The sequence below is a fragment of the Pimephales promelas genome, chromosome 16 (assembly GCF_988280905.1).
Source record: "Pimephales promelas chromosome 16, fPimPro1.hap1.1, whole genome shotgun sequence".
Lineage (NCBI taxonomy): Eukaryota > Metazoa > Chordata > Actinopteri > Cypriniformes > Leuciscidae > Pimephales > Pimephales promelas.
The window spans coordinates 26,314,632-26,338,356 of record NC_142784.1 but is presented as its reverse complement, the minus strand read 5'-3'; the positions used below and the strand labels follow the sequence as shown (position 1 = coordinate 26,338,356).

Here is a 23,725-nt window from a genome sequence, read left to right as displayed (position 1 = left end):
ACTTAAGTACATTTTTCACATATCTTTACTTTACTTAAGTAGAATAAATAGTGCATACTTTTTACTTTTACTTCGTTACATTTTGCAGCAATTATTCTACTTTCTACTCCACTACATTTCTACAACTTCTGTTACATTTTCTGATGAGTTTTTCCCCTGCCAAAAACGTAATCTGACCGTCCGTTCGTTGCACGTTTGTCTCGCCAGTGACGTTTGGTTGCCATAGATATATCAACCCGGTCACACTAAATGCGTCTCACACGCAGTGCGTTTATCGTGCGAAATTTTATACGCGAAAATTTGTCTGTACGTACTAGGAAACGCACCGTGTGTAATATACGTTTGGTTAGGATTATGGCAAGCCAAGAGGTTCAGAATTACACCATAAATTAATCACGTTTTCTGCCAAACATATTTATTAACATATAGTAAGGATAAGCATGATGTGTATATTGCCTAATTTCAAGCTTGTTTCAGAAATGGTGACAATTTTTTTTTTTCCATCATTATTGAACATCATTATAGGAGTATTAGGTTGAATGAGTTAGAATTAAATGTTTTATTAATCATTAGAAAATAGACATTAAGAGAATAAATTGTTATGCATTTAAAATCAGGTACTTTTTACTTTTTACTTAAGTTCGGTTGTCATTGTGTTACTTCTACTTTTACTAAAGGAAATATTTATCTGGTTATTTGTACTTTTACTTTAAGTACTGAGATTCAGTACTTCCTCCACCACTGGAACTGGCTGTGGTTGAGGAAAAACTTGAAGATTGGTTTATTTGTATAGTTTGCATAGTAATTGCAGTTATTACATTCCTGAGAACCAATTCCATCAGACATCCCACCTATCAATCCACCAGAATACCAAATGGAGGTCTGTGCACCAAAGTGGAAAGAGGTAGAACAGGCTGTGAGAATCATCGTCTCCAGGGCCTAATGGAGTTCCCTACAGAGTGTACAAGAGTGCTTCAGGAGTACTACGAATTCTGTGGAAATTGATAAAAGTGGCATGGGAAAAACAGGTTGTACCTAGAGCACGGCACAGAGCAGGGTGAGTCCTTATTCCTAAAGAAAAAGATGCTACAAGCATCAGTCAGTTTCGTCCTATTTCACTATTAAACGTTGAAGGTAAGATTTTCTTAGTTTATGGTATTTTTACTTCCGATTTTTTCTTGTGTGTGGGAAAATAATCACAAATGTGACCATTTTTTTATGTTTGCAGATCTGATAATGTCAGTGAGTTGGACATGAGTATCCATGTGTATGTGACCTGCTATCAGTTCTCAATGGGAAAACAGCAAAATAAACATGCTAAAAATTGTCCTTGAGTTTTAAGGTTAGGGTATAGAAAAGATCATTTATGCAGTACAAAACCAATAGAAGTGTGTTGTTGAGTAAGGGGACTCACCATCCATGTCCAATCTCTGCATGATGATTGCCAGCTCCACTTCACTGGGCATGTACCCCAGTGAGCGCATGGCCATGCCAAGCTCCTGCTTGGAGATGAACCCGTTGCCATCCCGATCCAGGACCCTGAACGCCTCCCGGATCTCTGCCAAGATAAACAAGTGTGCGACTCAACACCTCGAGTGGTTTCTCATTGGTCGTCCTCCACTGAGGAATGATTGCAGTAATTTACCACCTTATCTACACCTGCTATTGCACCAGTGGTGACACACTGCTGCGCTGTTTGTCTCGTCAAAACGCTTGTCAGCTTCTTATTTTACTGTTAATTTGGAAAGCTAAAAAGAGCAGTGAATGTCTGAGTTTTAACCAGCCTCAGAAACATGACTTGAGGCCAGGCTTTTTCCTGGCTTTTTCTTTTGATATGTGCTCTACAGAGGAGGGCTCTGCCACTGAAAAGCATATCTATCTCGAATCACGGAGACGAGCTCCATCAAATGCATATTTTATAAGCATTCCTTCTGTGAGGAGAAAACTTGTGGCAGGAAAGGATTGGTGTTTTAAAATAGAGCTTGAGTGTCACAACTCTGAAGAACACTACAGTTGCACAGCATGTTCGAGCACACAGCAGCACATTGGGTAATTTTGTCTGCGTACTAACGGGAGTTGAAGTCAAGCAACCTGGGAATTAACACGGAGGAAACAAAAGATAACTGAGATTTGACGACATGCTGCACTATTCTCATCCATCTAAATCAAGACTTATGACTACACAGACTTACCAAACAAGTTCTGCAATTTTGTCATATATTCAGAAATTTGATAAGAGGAAAAAGCTATTTTAAAAATAATTTATGCTTTTCAAAAAACAATAATCGATTATTTGGTCTTTTCTTTTTTGACTTATCCTGTTCGACATAACATTATTTTATTTAAAAAAATAAAATTATTATTATTATTTTATTTAAAAAAAAATATTATTATTTTTGTTTAAAAAAAACAAATTTCAAATATTTGTAAAAATATAAAAAAAATATTTTAATTAAAATTTTTATTTAATTATTTATTTAAAAAAATATTTCTAATTTCCATTAAACGGGGAATTTATACAGTAATTTAGGGTTCCTAAAAAAATTTTTAAAATTAATTTCCATGATATTTTTCAGACCAAGGAATTAAACATCACTTTATAGAGATTTCTGGAGCAGATTTCCATTTGAATTTCAGGTATCAATTCTTTGTCAAGGTCATATTCAATTATTCCTTTGATAATCATTTTAAAAAACGTGCACTTTCAAAACGTGGTGTAAATGAATGGCCAAAACATAATGTGACTGTTCCTAAAAATTAAAAAAGAATTTCCAATATTTTGCCCATGATATTTCCAGTCGTTTTCTGACTATTTTATAGAGATTTTTGTGGAAGCGACCAACTCTTTATATTACTAGATTGAAATAACTTTCTAGAGTACACATGTCTCCAATAAGACAAAAAACTCCCTGAGATTGACTTGCTGTTCAATAGACAATTCAGTGCCTCCTTTGTCCTTAAAAAATAAAAAATAAATTCTCCCATGAAACCCAATTTACCAGTAATATCTGCTGCCACCCAATGAATCCCAGAAACAGTCATCCTCAACAGATCGATGTTATGGGTTATCAAATTTTACTCTACACAAGTCCTCATAAAGAGCAATATCTAGTGAGTTATTGAAATGTTTTAAAGCAGAGCATGACTAGAGAAAAACGATACAATTAAGAACATCTGTCCCAGGAATGGGAAGCTCGTAATTGTTATTCAACACAGACACAAACGTACAAAAAGATTGTGTTTGCACAGTAAAGGCATTAGATTTGTTTTTGTGCGTAGAGGCAAAATCATGAATATATGCATACAGAGTCTGTTGTGGATGAAAAGTCTGGTTAAACAACCTTCAGAAACATTTCGTCCTCTCAGTTCTGACTATTTGTCTGAACTGAGAGGACAAATATTTTAGAGATGAATCTGACAGCCATATCCAAACGATGTAATAATCATGCGTTAGGTCAGGTAAGATGCCTGAAGATGCAATTAGATTAAATGCTGCAATATTTAATAGAAATATCTATATTTCTACAAATGTGCTCGAATAGAGACTATTACAAATCCACAGATCCTTTGAAAAACATTTTGCTCATCCAGGAACATAAACTATCTCTGTGATTAAGATGCTACAGAATATTTGCTGACCCCTCCTGATACGATCAATATAACATCAGCAGGCTTCCAGCAGCTGTAATTCACAGTTTGGACTATTTTAGAGCAAAACCAACAAAGTCAATGACTTGTAGCAGGCCTGTACAATATATCTGCAGATGCCCCGCAGTGTTAATATGTCACTTAAACATTCATTTTCAGGCCTCAAGGGTTCAATGTATTACTCTTCAATCATGAGCTCCATTCTGCTGACATAGGCAGCCGTAATTGATTAAGCCTCAGTCTCAGTCTCTTCCCGAATCATGATGAAGAGTGTCAGGGGGACATGGGCTGCTTTGATCCTCGCTTTTATTCAAATTTGGATTTTTGAGTCATGATTTAATGACTGATTTACACATGAAAACCAAAAACACTTCAGGGTTCAGCTTTCATTAAAAAGTTATTAAAAAAATATATAGCCTAATGCTTAAGGGATCAGTAATTCATCCACATTCAAAAATGAATATTTTATAAACACGAGCATATAAATCAAAGATAGATGACGCTATTATCCATTAAACGAATAATATAACATAATAAAGTTGTTTTTTGTCTTTATTTGAGATTAAACTTTAGATATGCTGACTTTTCTGAAAAATTCATGGATGGATGGATGGATGGATGGGAGATACTTTATTGCCCAACAATTATTTGTTGATGATTAAACCATCAAAATATGAGAAAAATATTTTATATTTTGTAAACATAAGGGAAAAACACTAAACTTGGTTATGGTATTCATCTGACAAAATTATTTGGCAAAAACGGCAAACTACAGTAACAGGTTTTGTTTCACTATTCAAAAAGATTCATGGACAAATAAAAAGCATACACTAACTAACATTATCAGTTATTAGTATTTTGTTGGTTCTTTTATAATTTCTTTGTAGCCTACGACAGCCTGGCCAAAAATTATGTCCGCACAATTTAGCATGTTTCATTGCATTATCATAAGCAAAACTAAGAAACACTTACAAATGTTTGATAATATTTGAAAAAAGGGTGAATATATCAATTTTCCTATAGCCCTTCTGCATAAAAGTCTTCTGAAGTCATTTTTCAGTCTGTTCCTCACAAAATCTATCATTTAGCTTCAGAAGACATAGCACATGATGTGCAGACTCCTTTATATGAAGATGAAAACTAGTTCATTTAATCAAAATAATGATGAAGTACCACATGGTTAAAAGTTTGGCCTTCATTAGTGCAAAGCATTTGTGTTTTTGTCCGTAAGGTTAGTACTCACCATCTAGTTCCTCCACAGAGATGCTGGCGAGCTGTTCGCTATTGCTGTGTTCTGACAGTGAGCGACTCAAGAAGTTGCCCTTGTACAGCAATCCTGCCGTCACATGGTGGAACGGCATCTTCTCCCTGAGAGAGAGCACAAGAAAATGCTGAAACAACCAGACCAAAAGACGTGTCAATGATTTTCACATCATACATTCATACATGCTTAAGTTGAGCAGTAATGTCTCAGGAGATGTCTCCACGGTGGGCTCTCGTTGTCTCTTTGTTCAGTACAAAACCATTGGAATATTTCTAATGTTCTGCTTTTGTAAAAGGATATGAATGCCGTTTCAATGCATATGAAGCATATCACAATTATTTAGTAAAAAATATTACAGTCAGTAAAAATATCTATTTTAATATATTTTAAAATACAATTTGTTTCTGTGATGGCAAAGCTGAATTTTTAGCATTACTCCAGTCTTCAGTGTCACATGATCTTTAAGAAATCATTCTAATATGAAGATTTCTTTAAAATAATAATAATAATCTTCTCGACCCAAACTTTTGAACGGTAGGGCATTATAAAATGTAATATAGTAACAACAACAAAAAGTATAACGTTAAGATGTATTTTTCTTATGAACTAATTATTCATTAATTGCTTTTACAATATTAACAGAATAAAATAAACAGGAATAAGTAATTAATGAAAAATGACATATCCTCCTTATATTACATATTTTACCTGACACTAGGTGGAATGACCATTTCTGTTCATCAGATACAGTTACAAGGCGATAGGTTATGATATTTTTTATGATATCTAAATAATGGACAGTGAATTGATCATATCACTCATATAAACAGAACAATTCTGCATACCCAAAACAACAGTAATTGAACAAAACAAAAATATGTAGAGTTCACAAAGTTAACATAACAAAAAAAAACAAAAAAAAATCCGACTGGAATAGCTCTTTGTATTGAAATCTCTCAGATATTGTGCTTAACATGAGCAAAATTTCTCTATTAATTATTCAGCGCAGTCAAAGCCATGGGAATCTTTTGAATACAATGCTATCAGATAGAGATGAGAAACTGAGTTTCTCTGTAATTGGGCTTCATGTTGATTAGTATGAAGTGAGTGCCTTTTGAAACCGTGAGTTTGAAAAACAAGATTGAGTGTCAAAAGCCCACTCAAAATGCACAGCACTCAACATCCTGCAGACCGTTCCAGAGATCAAGATGGATTCTGTGCATACAAAGTACTCCCACAAACAAACCCACTGAACGTTTCACTGTAGTTTTTGGCCCATGGCCCATGTGACAGCTGCTAACCATCCACTAGCCATTATAATGCATCCAAAAATAAATATAAATCAAGCTTTCAACAATGTAAGATTGTCTAAATTAGCCAGTTATAGTTTAAAGCTGCAGTCCGTAGCTTTTTGGGGGTTAAAGATGAAATAAAGCCTTTTCCCGCAGCACTTGACATAATTAAACGTATTAATTTGATGGCGGATCACAGAAAGATTCAAACGACAATCACCAGTGACGCAACACAAAGACTTCGGAGTGCTGCAACCCGATCCATGCGAAAACAAGGATAAATACTGACTGACAGCCGCACACTCTCCGCAACCATTGGATTGATCCGCGCTATGCCATGTCGAGGCACAACTCACGTAAAGTTGATCATTCCGTGAATAACTGCAATTTCAAATTACAAACAGAGATGGCGACAAAGAGGAAAAACTGAAAACAGCAGCTTTAAAGAGTTAGTTCACCTAAAAAAATGAAAATTCTGTCAGTATTTACTCACCCTCATGTTGTTCCAAACCTCTATGTGTTTATTTGTTCTGCTGAACACAAAGGAAGACATTTGGAAGAATGTTTTAATCAGACTACCATAGTAGGAAAAAATACATACTATGGAAGTCAATGGGGAATGAAATCTGTTTGATTAAAACATTCTTCCAAATATCTTCCTTTGTGTATAGCAGAATAAATAAACACACAGAGGTTTGGAACAACATGAGGGTGAGAAAATACTGACAGAATTTTCACTTTTGGGTGAACTAACCCTTTAAGGTGAACCAGAGAAAACACTACTGAGCCCAGTTTACTTTACTGAAAGAGGTTGAGTGTTTCTCTATAAAACTTCACAGCACTGGTTGATCGATATGGGTTTTTCTACTGATATCTAGAGGGTGCCAGATTTAATTCTGATATACAGTATATGGACCGCAATGTTGAGGAAAGATACTTTTAAAAGTTCATGCATATTGCATTACTCGCTAAAAAAATTCCTAATTCGGTTGCTTAGTTACTTTTTATGGAAAGTAATGTTACATTACTGTATTTTTGGCAAATGTAAAAGCCCTTTCACACCAAAAGTGAAATGCAAATTCATGCCTTTACAGTAGAGGATGAAGCTCAAACCTTTCAACTGTGCAGACCAATAACAGAAGAAAGTTCAACACTCTGGCTGCATCCGAAATCACACACTCTCATAGGTGAAAACAGTAACAGTACAATTCACAATTACTCAAAGTAATTTAATGCGTTTCTTTAGTACTCCGATTATGTGACTCAAGTTACTTGTAATGCTTTAACCTCAACACTGATGGCCAGTATATGTGGACATTCCCTAATAACTCATATGTTTGGTAAAATCAGCAATATTGTGAAATACTACTGCAATCTACAACAACTCTTTTATATTTTATTATATTCTAAATTGTAATGTAGACTAGTGACTTTTCAGCATCATTACTCCAGCCTTCAGCGTCACATGATCGGTCAGAAATCAATCTAATACGTTGATTTGCCACACAAGAAACATTTCTTATTGTTACCAATGCTGAAAACAGTTGAAAACTGCTTTTTTTGTGTAAACGGTGCAACGTGATTCTTAAAATGAGTAAATGTCAGCCATAAGGGGACTTGTTTTCATTAGACAACTGTCATGACTGGAGTCTTCATGTGTTACTTGTGTTGGCATTAAAGAAGAAATCTTTCGTCTCTTTTCGGCTGATTTGCAGACAGACCTCTCTTCAGCAGAGCTAAAAGCCTTCCTTCAGAGTGTGGCGCTGCACTGCTGGTGTCCTGCACAGGAACTTAAAGCTCTCATGGGGACAATGTGGTCACCCAGCAGGTTAAATACCACAACACCATCAGCAGAGAGCAAGAGAGAGAAAAGCCACCTGAAGTAGCAGTCAGCATGAAGGGGCATGAGCTTCCAGATCACAGACTACGCTCTGGGATGTGAGCCCACAGTCACAGTATGTGCTGGGCTACAGCCAGTCACCAAAGCAGAGGAAAACACATACAGCTTGAGCTTGTACAGTAGTAGCAGTCTGCTGAAGGACATATCCCATGATGGATGGCAGACCCTTGTAAAATATGGATGGTACATTGGGACAATAGTTTACTCTAATGGGGCAGCTGATTGGGCTGTGCAAAAGCTTTAATGGTTTATGCAAAAGCTTTAATAGTAATCTGGTCTGGTTCAATTCCAGAATCTCTCTATCACAGCCCATTCTCACTCCCAAGGCGTCACCTAACTGACGCCTTGGGAACCATTTGGACATGCTTCAATATCTGACGCTTTAGGCGCCCTTTAGCGTCAGTTAGATGACGCCCTAGGATCGCGTGTACCCTACCCCCACCCCACACCTAAACCTAACCGCGTCCTCTAACTGACGCTTTCCTTTAGCGTCAGTTAGATGATGCCGTAGGATCGCGTCATGTAAGTGACGCTAAAGGGCGCCTAAAACGTCAAATATTGAAGCATGGTCAAAGGTGACGCCTTGGGGTGAGAATGCGTTGTTATTCAACAACAACAAAAAAAAACATTAAATCTTTTTAAAATTTGCACATACGCTTCAGTCTGGACGCTAAGGCTGCTCAATCGGATTTTAAATAGCCTTTTTTTTACTCTTAACGTGACAAACACACACAACGACAACAACAAAACAGCGAAGCCAGCTGAACTTTACAACTTTACTTAGACAGAGGAGGTCTGCACCGCAATTCAATGGGACGCTTATTTGGAGAGCGAAATGTCGCACCTCAATTTTTCCTGCATCCATTTTGAAAGCCTCATCACATACGTGGGTACGCTTACGTCATTACCAAAGCAACCCATGCAGACAGATTGGTTTTGTCTGGACACACGAATCTTATTTGCTCACTTGCAATTACTAATGCGAACAGTCTCCCTGAAAAGATCTGATTTTCGAAAATATCTGATTTGCAGGTAGACTGGACATCTTTTTTGTGGAAAAAAATAAATAAAAATCTGCATGAATTTTGCGGAAGAACATTGTTTTGTTTGTGCTTTGGCTTTGCGTGACTGCGGATGAATATGACCCTTTACAATAGATAATACTTTCAAATGAATGCTGTAAGAAAAAAAAAATATTTTAGAGAGCTACATATGGCAATTTATCCGTATAATAAAATACCGTACACACCTGTTCAGTAATAAAAACCTCCTTTTACAACATTTCAAATCCCTCAGTTCTTGCTATCTCCGAAAAGCCAGGCCAATGTTGTTTTTAGTTTCATTACAAGCTGTCACATTCTCTTTTTGCCAGTGTTTTTTTTTTTTAAGTTACATGAACTTTTGGCCAAATGATTAATAAAAAAAAAAATATAATTAGCCTTTGGTGGTTGTTTATGGTTGTTTCACAGCAATGAAATCCATTTCTCCATATTTACAGGGTACTGAATGGCTACAGCACATATGTCAACACTTTGCACAAGTAGAGCTAAATTGGCCAAATAAATCATTGTCCCCAAAAGGGAAAAGGCGCAGATGAACTGTTTATGGGGGAAATTTTAATTATGGTAATTATCACAATGCCTCCAGGTTCATTAGTATTCAAATCAAGTTCTTGTTTTATAATACATAACTCATAAATCATGGAAACCCAATACTACACATGCAATTCATTTTTATCACTGGCTAACAACACATCACAATCATAAATACACACTTTAAATGCTATAGAAAATGACTGCGCAAAATGAAGTTTCCTTTTGACTATCTACGTAGAACATTGGTGTGTAAAAACGAAAACAGCAAGTTCGTCTGCAAAAACATGTCTCCATGTCTCTATGCATTTTTTATATCCACACCCATGCAACTCCTTGGGGCAAAGCCTGACAGTCTGAGTGTGTCCAGGGGGAAAGTATGACTAATTTACCTGCTATCTCACTATTATACTGTTCACATGATGAATTTAAGTCTACATGACGCCAAAGGGACTGCAATGGCAAAAGTAAGTAGAAGTATTTTGCAGTTAATCTGACACACTTCGCAACTCTGTAGTCTGTCTAAGAGTAAAAGTAAATGTTTTAATTTTAATATATATATATATATATATATATGTATGTATATATAAATGCTGTCCTTTTGAACTTTCTATTCATCAAAGAATACTGAAAACAAATGTATCATGGTTTCCACAAAAATATTAAGCAGCACAACTGTTTTCAACATTGATAATAAATCTGAAATATTTCTTGAGCAGCAAATCAGCATATTACAATGATTTCTGACATTAAAAACGTTTAAAAGATATATTAAAATAAAAAAACACACGTTTTAAATTCTAATAATATACCAATATTACTGGTTTTACTGTATTTTTGATTACAGTAGTCTTGTATAAGAAACTTACAGAACCAAATTTTTTAACGAGTGTAAATATACTAATTTCATGCGGTTACCAATCAAAGCACATCTCTCACTCTTTTGTATTGGCATGATGGATGATGGTTAAAAGTTTACAATATAGTCGCTAAATTAACACAAGCCTGCATTTATAATAGACTATAGAATTAGAAATGTATCTAATAGTAGAAGTAATTGAACTTGTCACCTTGTGGGACACTGTTTGAAAAGTCATTTCGGTTACCCATTATGGAAATGGATGTTATGTTCAGGAGGGATAATAAAGTGTCTGGACACGAAGAGTGTAAGTGGAGGCAGCATCAATCACAATGTGTTCAACTGAGGGCAAAACTTTCCAGTCCAACAGTGCCATTCCCTAGAAAACAGCGGTCGAAATGTCAAAAATATCTTGCCATATATTGTTATTCACAAGATGACAAGAAAAAAAGCCAGCATTCTTTAATCAAATCACAAGGAGCTGTGCTTCACAAAGTCACTGGGAAAAAAAGTCAATATGTCATTCCACATCATGTCAAAATAACTCAATCTTCTACGCCCTAACCTAAAACAAAGGGAAGATTCGGAGGACAGACCCGAAGTTATTAAAATCAATACAAATACTTTCAAGCCAGTGCCAAAACAATACCAAAACAAAATCATCAAATCAGGGCATCTCCAACCAAACTACTCTCACTAAACACACGTTTAACATTAACATTCTGCATGTTTCCTCAATGCTACAAGAGTAAGATCCCGGGATGGCAGCTATCATCTCTGTTCCTTACCCGTACGGATCAAATTCTACAGGATACTGAAGCACAACAGGCTCTTTCCCAGGACTCCCTTCAGCCCTTCTCGGGACGCACGACCCCTCTCCTTCAGACCCCTCCGCCCGAGGGTCGGGATCCAGATCGGTGACCTCCATCTTACAGCACACTCCGGCGGGCAGGCTGTCCCACACGTCCACAGCCTGTCTACGTCCCACCGCTGGTACTCTCCCTGAGCAGCATAGAGTGCCCAGAAACCCCTAGTAAATATTTCAGCAGCCTGGAGCAGGTATTCACTCATTCATCCCTTCATCTGGTCAGGACTCTGGAGAGGGGTGCAGCGGTGTCACCGGTGGGCTCATATGGCTCTGTGACATAAGTAGTCCTGCCTCTGCAGCTCAGTTGAGAACACACACACACACTGCTGACCAGCCCCCCGGACTGCAGTGCCACTCCTGCTCTCTCACACTCTACATCGCTCCTCCAGGTTCATAATCATTAGCATGTCCATCACTTTTTCCCTGAAGGGGGTGTTTGTTGGTTGGTTGGGCAACACCTGACTTGTCAAATGATACTAAGGTGGATAATTTGCCCAGAAACCACCACCTGATTACCAGCAATGAATGATACATACTGTTCTTTGTGTTTTGCACAGGTTTAGGAATGCAGATACTATATATACATATGTATATATATGTGTGTGTGCGTATATATATATAAATAAACAAAAGCATTAATAATAATATTAAATTAAATAAAAATTAAAAGATAAGACATCCTTAAAATTAAAGAGTTATTGCAAATATAATTATAAAAAATATAATACAAAAATATAATTATAAATATTTAGTTGTTTTTTAACATCTATTGTTAAAATTATACAAAAATGTTAAAACATTATTATTATTATTATATTAAAAAATAAGAATGTTAAAAATCTTTAAAATGTAAGAACTTTATAAAATGATTATTATTATTAAATAATAATAATAAACTATTTTATACATATTTTACAGACAATAGATGTTTAAAGATCAGTTAACAAAAAAATGTAAGCAAGCCATTAACCAAGTCGACTGTAAATAAATCATACATTTTCCGTCTGATCGATCAGCCAGTAGCTATAAAGGCATTAAAACAACAGGTGCAAAAGTGTAGAAATAGGCTGCAGTTTCTGAAATCATGCTGCCTTTTAAATCCTTCATCATGTCACACAAATCCACTTCAGACATCAGGCACAGGCTCTCTTACCTTTAGTGGTGATGATGCGCGATTTTGAAAGTGATCCCTTAGATCTTGAAGGGTTGATGTTCCGAGCCGATGTCGCTACAGGATCCAGATTATCCCGCTGCTAAAATCTGGATCATAGATTCTCGCTGAATTATGAGGAAATTCTCCAGATCTCATTCGCGATTTTAGGCTACATAATTATTTTTAGCCATCGGGTGCGAAAGACAGTGGACAGTGGACCTTTTTCCTGATTGTTATCCGAAAAAAACAACACGTCCGACTTCCAGCCAAAAGCAATAAAACCCGTTGGACTTTTCCTCCAACTCCAATCAGCTCTAATGAGCCCCCGGATTTTTCAGTACTTCCATGATCTAAGCGAATTCCTGCTCATAGTTCCCGAGCTCAATTGATTCACATCGCAAAAAAAGCTGCTCATAGATTTTCGACTGCCATACACACACGAGCCTCATAAAAAGAATCAATAAACACCGCTCTCAAATCAGCAGTCCATCTGGATATTGTTGTCCAAGAGCTGTCGCTGGGCATTTACAGTCACAAAACAAGAAACGGCAGGTTCCAGAGAAAGAAGAAGATAGATTCCTCACAGAACATAAATTAACCCATTGAACACACTGACTGACTGAGAGCTCGAGTCAGCGGATCCAGTCTAACTAACTCATCTCATACTGTCATCCATCCGCAGCTGAGCACTGGATCAGGAGAAACTATAGGGAATATCACATCATCACTGGAGGGATGAGACCTATCTATCTATCTATCTATCTATCTATCTATCTATCTATCTATCTATCTATCTATCTATCTATCTATCTATCTATCTATCTATCTATCTATCTATCTATCTATCTATCTATATCTATCTGACACTGCATCCATGATTCATCCATCCATCCATCCATCCATCCACCCATCCAACCATCCATCCATCTACCAATGTGCATCTGCCAATAATCCATCCTTGAATGCATCCATCTATCAGCCCATCAGCCCATATCAGTCCATCCATGCATGCATTAATTCATCCATCCGTTCATCCACCCATCCATCCATGCATTCATTCATTTATAATCTGCACATCCATCCATCCATTAGCCCATAAGCCATCCATGTATTCATGCATGGTTCATCTATCATGTGCACATCCATACATCCATTCATCCATGCACCCATCCATTAGCCCATAACCCATCCATGCAATTATCCATCCATCCATCTGCACATCCATCAGCCCATAACCCATCCATCCATCCATCCATCCATCTATACATCAATGCATTCATCCATTAGCCCATAACCCATCCATCCATGCACATTCATCCATCCATTCATCCATCCATGCACGCATGCATTCATTCATCCATCCATCCATCCATCCATCCATCATGCAATCATCCATTAGCCCATAACCATGCATTCATCGATCCATGCATTTATTCATCCATCCATCTGCACATCCATCAGCCCACCCATCCATCCATCATTTGCACATCCAGCCATCCATCTACTCTTCCATTCATCCATGCATTCATCCATCTTCCCATCCAACCATCCATTACACCATAACCCATCCATCCATGCATCCATCCATGATCTGCACATCCAGCCATCGTTCAGCCCATAACCTGTCTGTCCTATCTATACCTACCTATTTATCCATCCATCTATCTGTCTGTCTATCTATCTGTCTGTCTATCTATCTATCTATCTATCTATCTATCTATCTATCTATCTATCTATCTATCTATCTATCTATCCATCCATGTGCCCATAATCAGCCATGCATGCATCGAACCATTCATCCATCCTTGTATGCATCCATCCATCAGCCCATAACCTACCATGCATCCATTCATGCATGCATTAATTCATCCATCCATTCATTCACCCATCTGCCCATTCATCCATCCATGCATTGATCCATGCATTGTTCCACACATCCATCATCCATCCATCCATGCATCCATCCATCAGCCCATAACCAATCCATGCAATTATTCATCCATCCATCTGCACACCCATAAGCCCATAATCCATCCATCCATGCATCCATTCATCCATCCATTCATCCATCCATGCATTCATCCATCCATTAGCTCATAACCCATCCATGCATCCATCCATCCATCCATCCATCATGCATTCATACATCCATGCATTCATCCATTAGCCCATAACCCATCCATGCATCCATCCATCCATCCACCATGCATTCATACATCCATGCATTCATCCATTAGCCCATAACTCATCCATGCATTCATCCATCCATGCATTTATCCATCCATGCATCTGCACATCCATCAGCCCACCCATCCATCCATCATCTGCACATCCAGCCATCCATCTACCCCTCCATACATCCATCTATCCATGCATTCATCCATCTTCCCATCCAACCATCCATTACCCCACAACCCATTAATCCATCTATCTATGATCTGCACATCCAGCCATCCTTCAGCCCATAACTCATCCATGCATCAATTTATTCATCCATCCATCAGCCCAAACAGATTTAGGTTTGGGAAGGACCCAATATAAAAGTTTTAGAAAGGGCCATTAAAAAATCCATGCTGATTGAGTCTGATGTGATCCATGCTGATCACACATGGACTTGTGGTATGCATTAACATTCCTGTTCATCTTAATGGGAATTAAACAGTTCTGCTTTTGAGTCAATCAATTGTGGTGTAAACATCATGTGGCCAATTACTCTGCAAACACATGAACATGAAGATGTCATGACAATGCTGATTGGTGAATGACAAAACAAGAACACACACAGTCTCAAGCCTTTCAAGGGAGTAGGGAGAATAAATTCTTCGTTTCAAGCTTATGTCTTAAGAGACATAATATTTCACTGGTAAAAAAAAAAAAAAAACTTAATATGACCATTAGCTGATATAAACTTCAGAAGTAAAATATTATAATCTATAATCGTATCATATTTGAAGACCAATTCAAATGAAGACCAAACAAATATGAAAAGGGCAGAAGCCCCATCCCTCGTTTTATACCAGTCCATTAAAAGACTTCAGATAGAGGCTTCAGAGTTTGTTTGTTTTTTTAGATAAGGCATGCCATATAAATAAAAGGTATATTATTTTTATTACTTAACCTGAAATGATATCAATACCTGTGGCTAAAGCAATTTAGTTAGCTGTGTCAGGACACAACGGTGTGTGTGTGTGTGTTTGTGTTTGTGTGTGTGTGTGTGTGTGTGTGTGTGTGTGTGTGCGTGTGCGTGTGCGCGTGTGTGTGTGTGTGTGCGCGTGTGTACGCAAGAGGAAAGCCAGCAAACACTTCACCTTGGAAACTTAAAGAGTGCTGATGAGAAAAAAAGAATAGGAAATGGGCAGAAAACACCACCACAAGTAAGAAAAAAAAATCAGTAAGCAGAAAGGCAATCAGCACAATATGAACCCACAGTCCTGTGAACACTGACAAAGAAGCGAGCCTACTCATTCATCAAAGCACACAGAGATCATGTGTACTGCCAGGAATCAAAAAGAGGGCTTTGTGATTCTGAGTCACGGACGTGATAAGATGAATGGTCAGTCTGAGACACAATGATTATGCTTTTTGCATTTTGGAAAATCACAATCGTAAGCATCTAGTAAGTACATCTATTTTACAAGTAATTGTGAAAGCACTGTGACAAATTGCTTCTCTTTCTCAGTTGTAAGTCACTTTGGATAAAACCATCTGCTACAGTATACATACATGCAATAGATAAAGCTTCATTTACATAGCATCTTTAAAATAATCTTTTAAAGTGAGGCAAAGACCTGAATAAACCCATCGGTTGCAGATCTAAATGTGAGATTGCAGTGGATTGTAAGAAAAAGTTGGGGTTTACGAGAATGAAATGATTGGAGATGTCTGGCATTCGTCTCCAGAGAGAAGTCTGCGATTTCAACTGAAGATCGAGTTGATTAAAAATTACAATAGAAAAAATAAAATAAAAAATGAAACACGCAGTTATGCATGGATTATTCACAATAAGATCAATAATATGAATTTAAACACGCTGACTGTTCCAAGATGGCGGACGCGCCATTGAATGTGACATCTAGATATACATACTGTATCTATGCTTAAAATTACCATCAGCTTATATTGTTAGCTGATTCAAAAGATTTCTAAGCCCCGCACGTTCCCTTTTCACAGTGAACATCTTGAACATGCTATGACCCATCACATTGGACTACATAACTAACACAACTGAAACCAATTCACTCAATCTCACACACACCGCACACACAGTCATATAATGATGTGATAATTAAAATCCCCCTCATTTCTCGGCCTGAGTGTCCTCTAAATTCTTCCACCAGCTGACTCACACACAGGGCCTGAATCGGTGACTCACACACACTTTGTGAAGCATGCTAGGATTTTTCTCCAGACATCAGTCACAAAGAGAAGCACAGGATAAGCTGACTTCAAAGTTAAGACCAAAATGAACCTGACAACCGGCTGATATTGATGACGACACTTTAAAAAAGCCCTTCCTCCGAAGCAAAGCTTAAACTTTAGCAATATAATAATCATAACTGGAGAGAACATTTTTAATACTGGATTACCTGTCATATTACGCTGCTGAATGGGGAAACAGCAGCTAAAGGTAGAACTTATTGGAGCTGAAAAATGACTCCCGTTAAGAAATAAGGAAATCGCAACGCTATTCCTGTCAGAGCGGCAGTGAAGATTTACGGAAGTGTAGCCGTTCCAAACACACAAGCTTTTTTTACCTGTCTCTGGAAATGTAGTAACTGCAGAGTGATGAGAAGCTTTTTATCCGGTTTAATGCTCGTCTCAATTTTGCTTCACAAATTCGGTGTCAGAATCTATGAATATGCTTTGAAAGAAATGAAAAAAGAGATTCATTCATTCTCATTAGCGAAGTAGGGCAACATGATACGCTCCAGCTAGCGCACTGACAAAAACGTAGCGTGCCTGTTGTTAAACGAAACTTGTTTAAAGCAGCAGTGAACAAACTTTTTTTTAAATTATATATAGGCCTACAACTTTATATTTAGAGGTATGCAATATTATAGTTAAGAGCACTATCCCACTAAACCAGAACTGACCGCCTACTGTTCATGCACAACAATCTAAAACTCAAGCATTTCCAACAATGGAAAACACGCAAAGCTAATACCTTGCAAAATTAAAGGCAACCAGCCGGAACATGCTGAGTTTTCACTGGGAAATTGTATTATAATGAAGGATTTGAGGGATAAAAATATTTGCGAGGGAAGTAAGTCTGAGCAAGGGATGGAATATGGCGTGTGTTGGGCTGAAGAGAAGATAAATGACACACAGGTGTGTCTCTGAGCTCTCCATTAAACACTGGTTAATAACTGGTGCTCTGCTCACTGAGGCTTTACCGGTCTCATGCTGTGTGTGTCAACACCTGTTAAAGATGCACTGTATCTTTGTTAAAACAATGCCATCTTGACAGCATGACACCAAAAATTTCCATCTTACACCAAGCATCAGGCAAATATCACTAATATAGTAGGCTAATTTTGATTTATTAATGAATATTTTTTTAAAGAATGGTTTGATTTGATTAGCTAGAAGCCATATCAACCTGTAGCCCCAATCTAGTTGTCCACTGAAGCTTACCTGGTCAGTTCTTGGGAAAACTAGGGCCCTGTCCCAAATGGCCCACTTCATATGCTCTTTCAACCCGGTCTCATCCCAAGACGTCATATAACTGACGTTTTGGGACGTCTTTTGACCATACGTCAATATTCGCCTTTTTAGGGCCCCCTTAAACGTCGGTAGATGAGGTTATGGGATCCTAACTCTACCCCATACCTAAACCTAACCCTAAACCTAACCCGTCACCTAATTGACGTTAAAGGTAAAGCGTCAGTTGTATGACGGCCCGGGATCGCCATCTACCGACGTTTAAGGGGGCCCTAAAAAGGCGGATGTTGACGTATGGTCAAAATACGCCCCAAGACGTCAGTTATATGACTTTTTGGGATGAGACTGTGTTAGCTCTTTCGCTCTTGTGGACTTCCAATGGCTGCCACATGCGCATGCCTGTTAAGTCCGTTACACCATAGGGTGTCCGATTTGTCATTTTAGGCACACAAGCGCCCCCTTTTGCAGTCGATATGCACCCTTGATGCGCACTTTTGCCGAGCCTACACTGATGTGAGCTCCACAGAAGACTGTTGACTCATAGGAAGACTGTGAGTTCTCATGGTGTCATTTGGGACAGGGCCTAAGTTGCTGGAAGAGGAGATTGAGGCCAGCAGGGGGCGCCCAGTATAGCGACTGGGACACCACGGTCAAAAGAGCACAGTCCTTCGGATGAGACGTTTAACCTGCCTGTCTGTGGTCATATTATAAATCCCAGGATGTCCTTCGAAAAAAGAGTAGGGGTTAAACGGCCAGATTTGCCCATTGGCCTCTATCCATCATCATGGCATTCTAATCATTCCCATGATAGACTTTATCACTTTGTCTCTTCTCCAAAAATAAGCTGGTGTGCAGTGGCCATTCTGGCACAATATGGATGCCATCACATCATTCCAGTGGATGCTGCACATTGGTGGTGGTTGAGGTTCAAAATGAATTACTAAAAAATACAAATAGGCTGAGACTGGTGCAAGAAGCGCAGGGTTTTATTGAGGACAGCCTGTGTGTGAGTCAGCTACAGGGACAGAGACCCTGCGGTGCATGAGGACACATTTAGGTGTGACACTGTGTCAGCTGGCATCGAGCGCCCAGCCCGCTGTCCCTCTTTACCTTAAGAGCAGCTTTTCCAAACGGTGGCATATTCAGACATTCATCTTTAAATTAAGAACTTTGTCTTTATTTACTCACTCTTTTGACACTAATCTTCTGTGGCACACAAATAGACCATATGTAGCCCGGCCCCTTTTCAGCACAGCACTCGTGTTGCTCTCTTGTCTTGTTTGTATTTCCAAAGCATGAAGGTAAGATCTTACGGATTTATAAATGAACTGCTCGTTTTAAAATCTTGTCCGTCTACTGACATTTGTTATGACTTCAAATATTATTCATTGACTCTACAGTAAGTAAATCCACTTCAACAGCTAATTACTCTTAGACAGCGATGCCATCGAAATATCCAAATGTACAAAAACAAAATTCTAAAGATGGTGGCGTGCTTGTTTCTCTGGTGCATAATGTCTTTAGAGGAACTCTGAAGTCTGGTCAGTCCATGAAATTACAATGGGTCTGTCATGTGGACTCATAATGGTGACGGCATGCCTGTTAAGTCCACAAAACCGAAGGGTGTCGAATTTGAGACTGAAGTTAAAGTTACTTACTGATAATCTCCTCCTCCAGTGAGCAGTTAACCTGAGAATCAGGTGAACTGTCCCTTTAAGGATTCCCAGGCGCTGTGAAAAGACAACAATCTCCTGGCGGGGTCCCTAACAGAAAATGTCACAATCTCTGTCCCAGTAACATTTTGAGAAAAGGGATGAAACCGTTAGCAAAACAAGTGCTACTTTAAAGATGGTAAATATCTAAAACAAACACACTGCTTTGCCATGGTATTTCAAAACAAGACAAAACAAACCAAATAAAAAAAACAAGAAAACAAAACTAGATAAACTAAAAAACAAACCAAACATAAAAAAGAATAGAACACAGATTAAAACAAAACGAAAGCTAAAAAGATAACGATAAAACAAAACAGATCAGAATAAAACAGAATAGAACAGAACAACAACAAAACAATACAAAAACAACAACAACAACAACAGAAGTACCATGACAGGAGTCCGATCAACGGTTGGAATAAAACAGCAGACAAATTGAACTGCATCAAGCTCTTCTTTTACCTGACAGACTTCAGTTTTTTAGACATAATATAATAATGCTGATATTTACACTTGCTTACTTTAAGAGAGAGAACATTATGTGAATAGATTACTTTGTAAGCGGCTCATCAACACGAATCCTTCAACGAGCCGCTGTGCATCTGTCACTTTAAGACAACCCGGAAGTTAGCGGCCCATGGGTTCCCTCGATCGAAAAGCTATGCATTTTCCCCATAGAGTTTTGGAAAAGAGTCTCTTTCAACAAAGAGTTGTGAACCTTACACGTTTTGTCTATCAAGATAATCTTTACAAGTTAATTCAAAATTTATACATTTTGAAGCCAATATAAAGTTTTAAAAAACCACAGGTTATAACTGGTGTGTTTTATGTCATAGATCAAAACATGGAAATATTTAGAGGCTTTGTTAACCAGACCTTATTTCAGGTGATTTAGCAAAAACTCATTCAAAAAACCCATAGATTTTAGGGGGAGGGAACCGGAAGTGCTAAAATGCTAACTCCCGCGTTTTGGCCTACAAAGTGACGTCATAACTTCGGCACTGCTTGTTTTCATATGACGTCACGGCACTGCGTTGCCATGGCGCGAAGTACAAATTGAGGGCAGGAAGTGATAATCTGTATTTAGAAAGCACTGTAACAAACTCAAAATGCCTGAGTCATTTCTGGCTACTTGAATCGATCAAACCACAAGGAGTTTTTATCGTGTACCAAAAGTTGTTGTTCATAAGGGGGGGAAATGCAAGAAATTGATCGAAAAACTCTGTAAAAACGGCTTGCAAACCTACGTCTGCGGTCGGGAGGAGGCGAATGGGAAAATGCGCATGTGTGTTTAACGTTAGCGATCACTTCGTCAAAGGTGAGTTAATACAATTTAAGTGACTGTTTGTGTAACGTGTAACGTTTCCGAACTTTGTAAAGTCAAAGTATGTCTGTAAGACAAGGTAGTTGCTGATATCTAGCCTCAATGGCAGGAAAATATTTCAATTCAGTTGAAAAATCGCTCCTCTTCATAACGTAAGGATCACGTCCAACATATGTTTGATTTTTTGTTTATTTCTTTCTCTTGTAATAGCGTGTAAAGTAGTACAGTACGGACTTTCCCCCATCTCGTCCATTGCGCTCTTCACTCCCTGCCATCTGAATTCCACGCATCATCATAATCACGTGACTGAAACCCAGCTATTGGATCAGAGGGTAAAAATCATATTACTTTACAAGCTATTTGCTATGTACTGCCTTAAGAACAAATGGTGCAACTGAATAAACTACAGAGTTAGTTACAAACTAGCTAGTAATTACTAAGCCTCTAGTGTGGACTTTACATTCCAGTTGAAGAAAGAACTTACGAACGTCTGGTGCCTACCCTGTTGTTTAAGCGGTTTCATGACTAAGCGCTGTAAGCTGGCCATTTTTACAGTGTGCACAGGCAGTAATGTTGTAGATATCCTTATTCCTTCATGTATTATTATCCCCATATCACCGGTCAGGACCCTGTGATGGCAGGAAGACCTGAGACTGCCACATAATTAACTGACAGCCAGTAATAGAGGCCATGCACCCATTCATTTATTCACTGGGCACTTGTTTATGGGCATTAAGATGGATTATGTGCAATATGTGGGATACATTTTGTGCGCTAAATATATTAAGTAGATTTTTAATTAAAATGCAAATCTTCCGGCAAAGAAACATCAGACAAAACTGCGTTCCTTGCAGCCGTGCGGTTAATTGACAGTTAATAAGGGTATTAGTAGAGATGATTCTCCTTTTACAGTCTCTGGATTGGTACCGATGTTGCACTTACAAACAATAAGAATGAAAAAATAAAAGCTGTTATGAATTTAGTATTCTTTAAGAAAGTAAACAGAAGCATATTCTATCAGGGTCTTCACTTGCATCCCTCTCTGGTAGGTGAGAGCTTTGAGATCTGTTGCTGTCATTTTAAGCAACTTCCTTTTTGGCAGCTGACATCTCAGTTTGGCTCCAGCTCCAGTGAAATCTGTCTGTTTGACAAGAAGCCCAGAGCTTTGGGTTTCTCAGCCACAAAACAGAGCTGCCATTGGCTCCTGACCACCTCAGTTGTTCAGGCAGTGGCTTAGTGTTGGATTGAGAGAAAAGGTAGAGAAACAGCAGTGATTGCTGGGATTCTGCCAAGTAGGACATGTTTCTGGATCAACAGCTTTTGTTGGCCCTGGAAAAAACATACCTGTCTTCTCCCTATAGACCTAAACACTACAACTAAAACTAGCGCACACTGTAAGACAACTTCATCTAGTCAACATAATTACTGAGGGTAATGGCTGTTAAGTGTTTTTTTTTTTTTTTTGGTAAGATAATCATAACAAGGTTTGAAGAGTTCAGATGCAAAAGCCTCTAAGTGCCATTTGAAATTTTCCTCTAGAATGATCATTTTTATCAAGCTTGCATATTTAAGTTCAGTGATTTCACTTAAATGGCAATGATGATTACCTATTAATTGTTATTTAAGTGAAATTACTGAACTTAAATATACAAGTTTGATAAAAATCATAATTAAAGAAGAAAATTTCAAATGGCATTTAGAGGCTTTTGCATCTGAACTCTTCGTTTGTTGATAAGAAAAGCAGAAAGCTGGAACCGGCAAACATTCAACGTAACTTTCTTTTAGTGGTTTCATTTTATTATTATTAAAGTAAAGCGACAGCCCCTCATGGACGACTACAAACTAAAATAAAACCCCAACACCCAGCTTGTTTCTTCCGTCACTGTCATCACTCTTCTTTTTATCTTTCCGGAGCTCCTCCGTGGGATTCAAGACCGGTGTTTGCGCACAGGTGATGCTCATTAACACTCACGCGACTGGCCTAACTCCATTTCCAAGGCTCTCAGCCCCACCCCACTTGCCACAATAAAAATACGATTATTTTAAATACCCAATCATAGTAGATAATTTAAGGAATGACTTGCATACACACAAAAAGTTTGCATGCATATGGCTGAACATGAACAAACTTGCCATTATGTGCGAACCATAATGTACGGTTAAATTTCCATAAAAACGCAGCTTAGGGACATAGAAAAACGAAAGGCTTCACAACATCATAGTGCAATAATTAGATAGTTGTATGAGGAGTAATTGTGTAACATTTTAGTCAGAGAAAAAACATTACTAAAATTGAATGTGAAAAAGAATGCGACAAATTTAATATTTTCTGCACAAGAAAAAGACTAAAGCTAAAACAACTAAATCTAAAAATTACCACTCATCATCACCCTTTTATCTTTTAAATATCAGACTATTCTGGTACAAAACAGTCCAGATTGTGACTCTC

At 38.0% G+C, this 23,725-nt stretch overlaps 1 protein-coding gene across 2 annotated transcripts in view; it reads right to left on the bottom strand.

The window, feature by feature from the left end:
* caln1 (calneuron 1) overlaps positions 1-13,273 on the bottom strand; it is a 48,108-nt gene extending 34,835 nt beyond the window's left edge. The window contains exons 1-3 of one of the 2 annotated variants that reach the window (XM_039670399.2): positions 12,577-13,273; positions 4,892-5,016; positions 1,415-1,558 (exon numbers count right to left, since the gene is read on the bottom strand). In XM_039670399.2, the coding sequence (XP_039526333.1) occupies positions 1,415-1,558; positions 4,892-5,009 (262 nt within the window). In that variant the 5' untranslated portion in view covers positions 5,010-5,016; positions 12,577-13,273. Of the gene's footprint in view, positions 1-1,414; positions 1,559-4,891; positions 5,017-11,343; positions 11,754-12,576 lie in introns of those variants that run through there. The other variant, XM_039670398.2, reaches the window with a different exon arrangement.
* Positions 13,274-23,725: the final 10,452 nt, after the last annotated feature.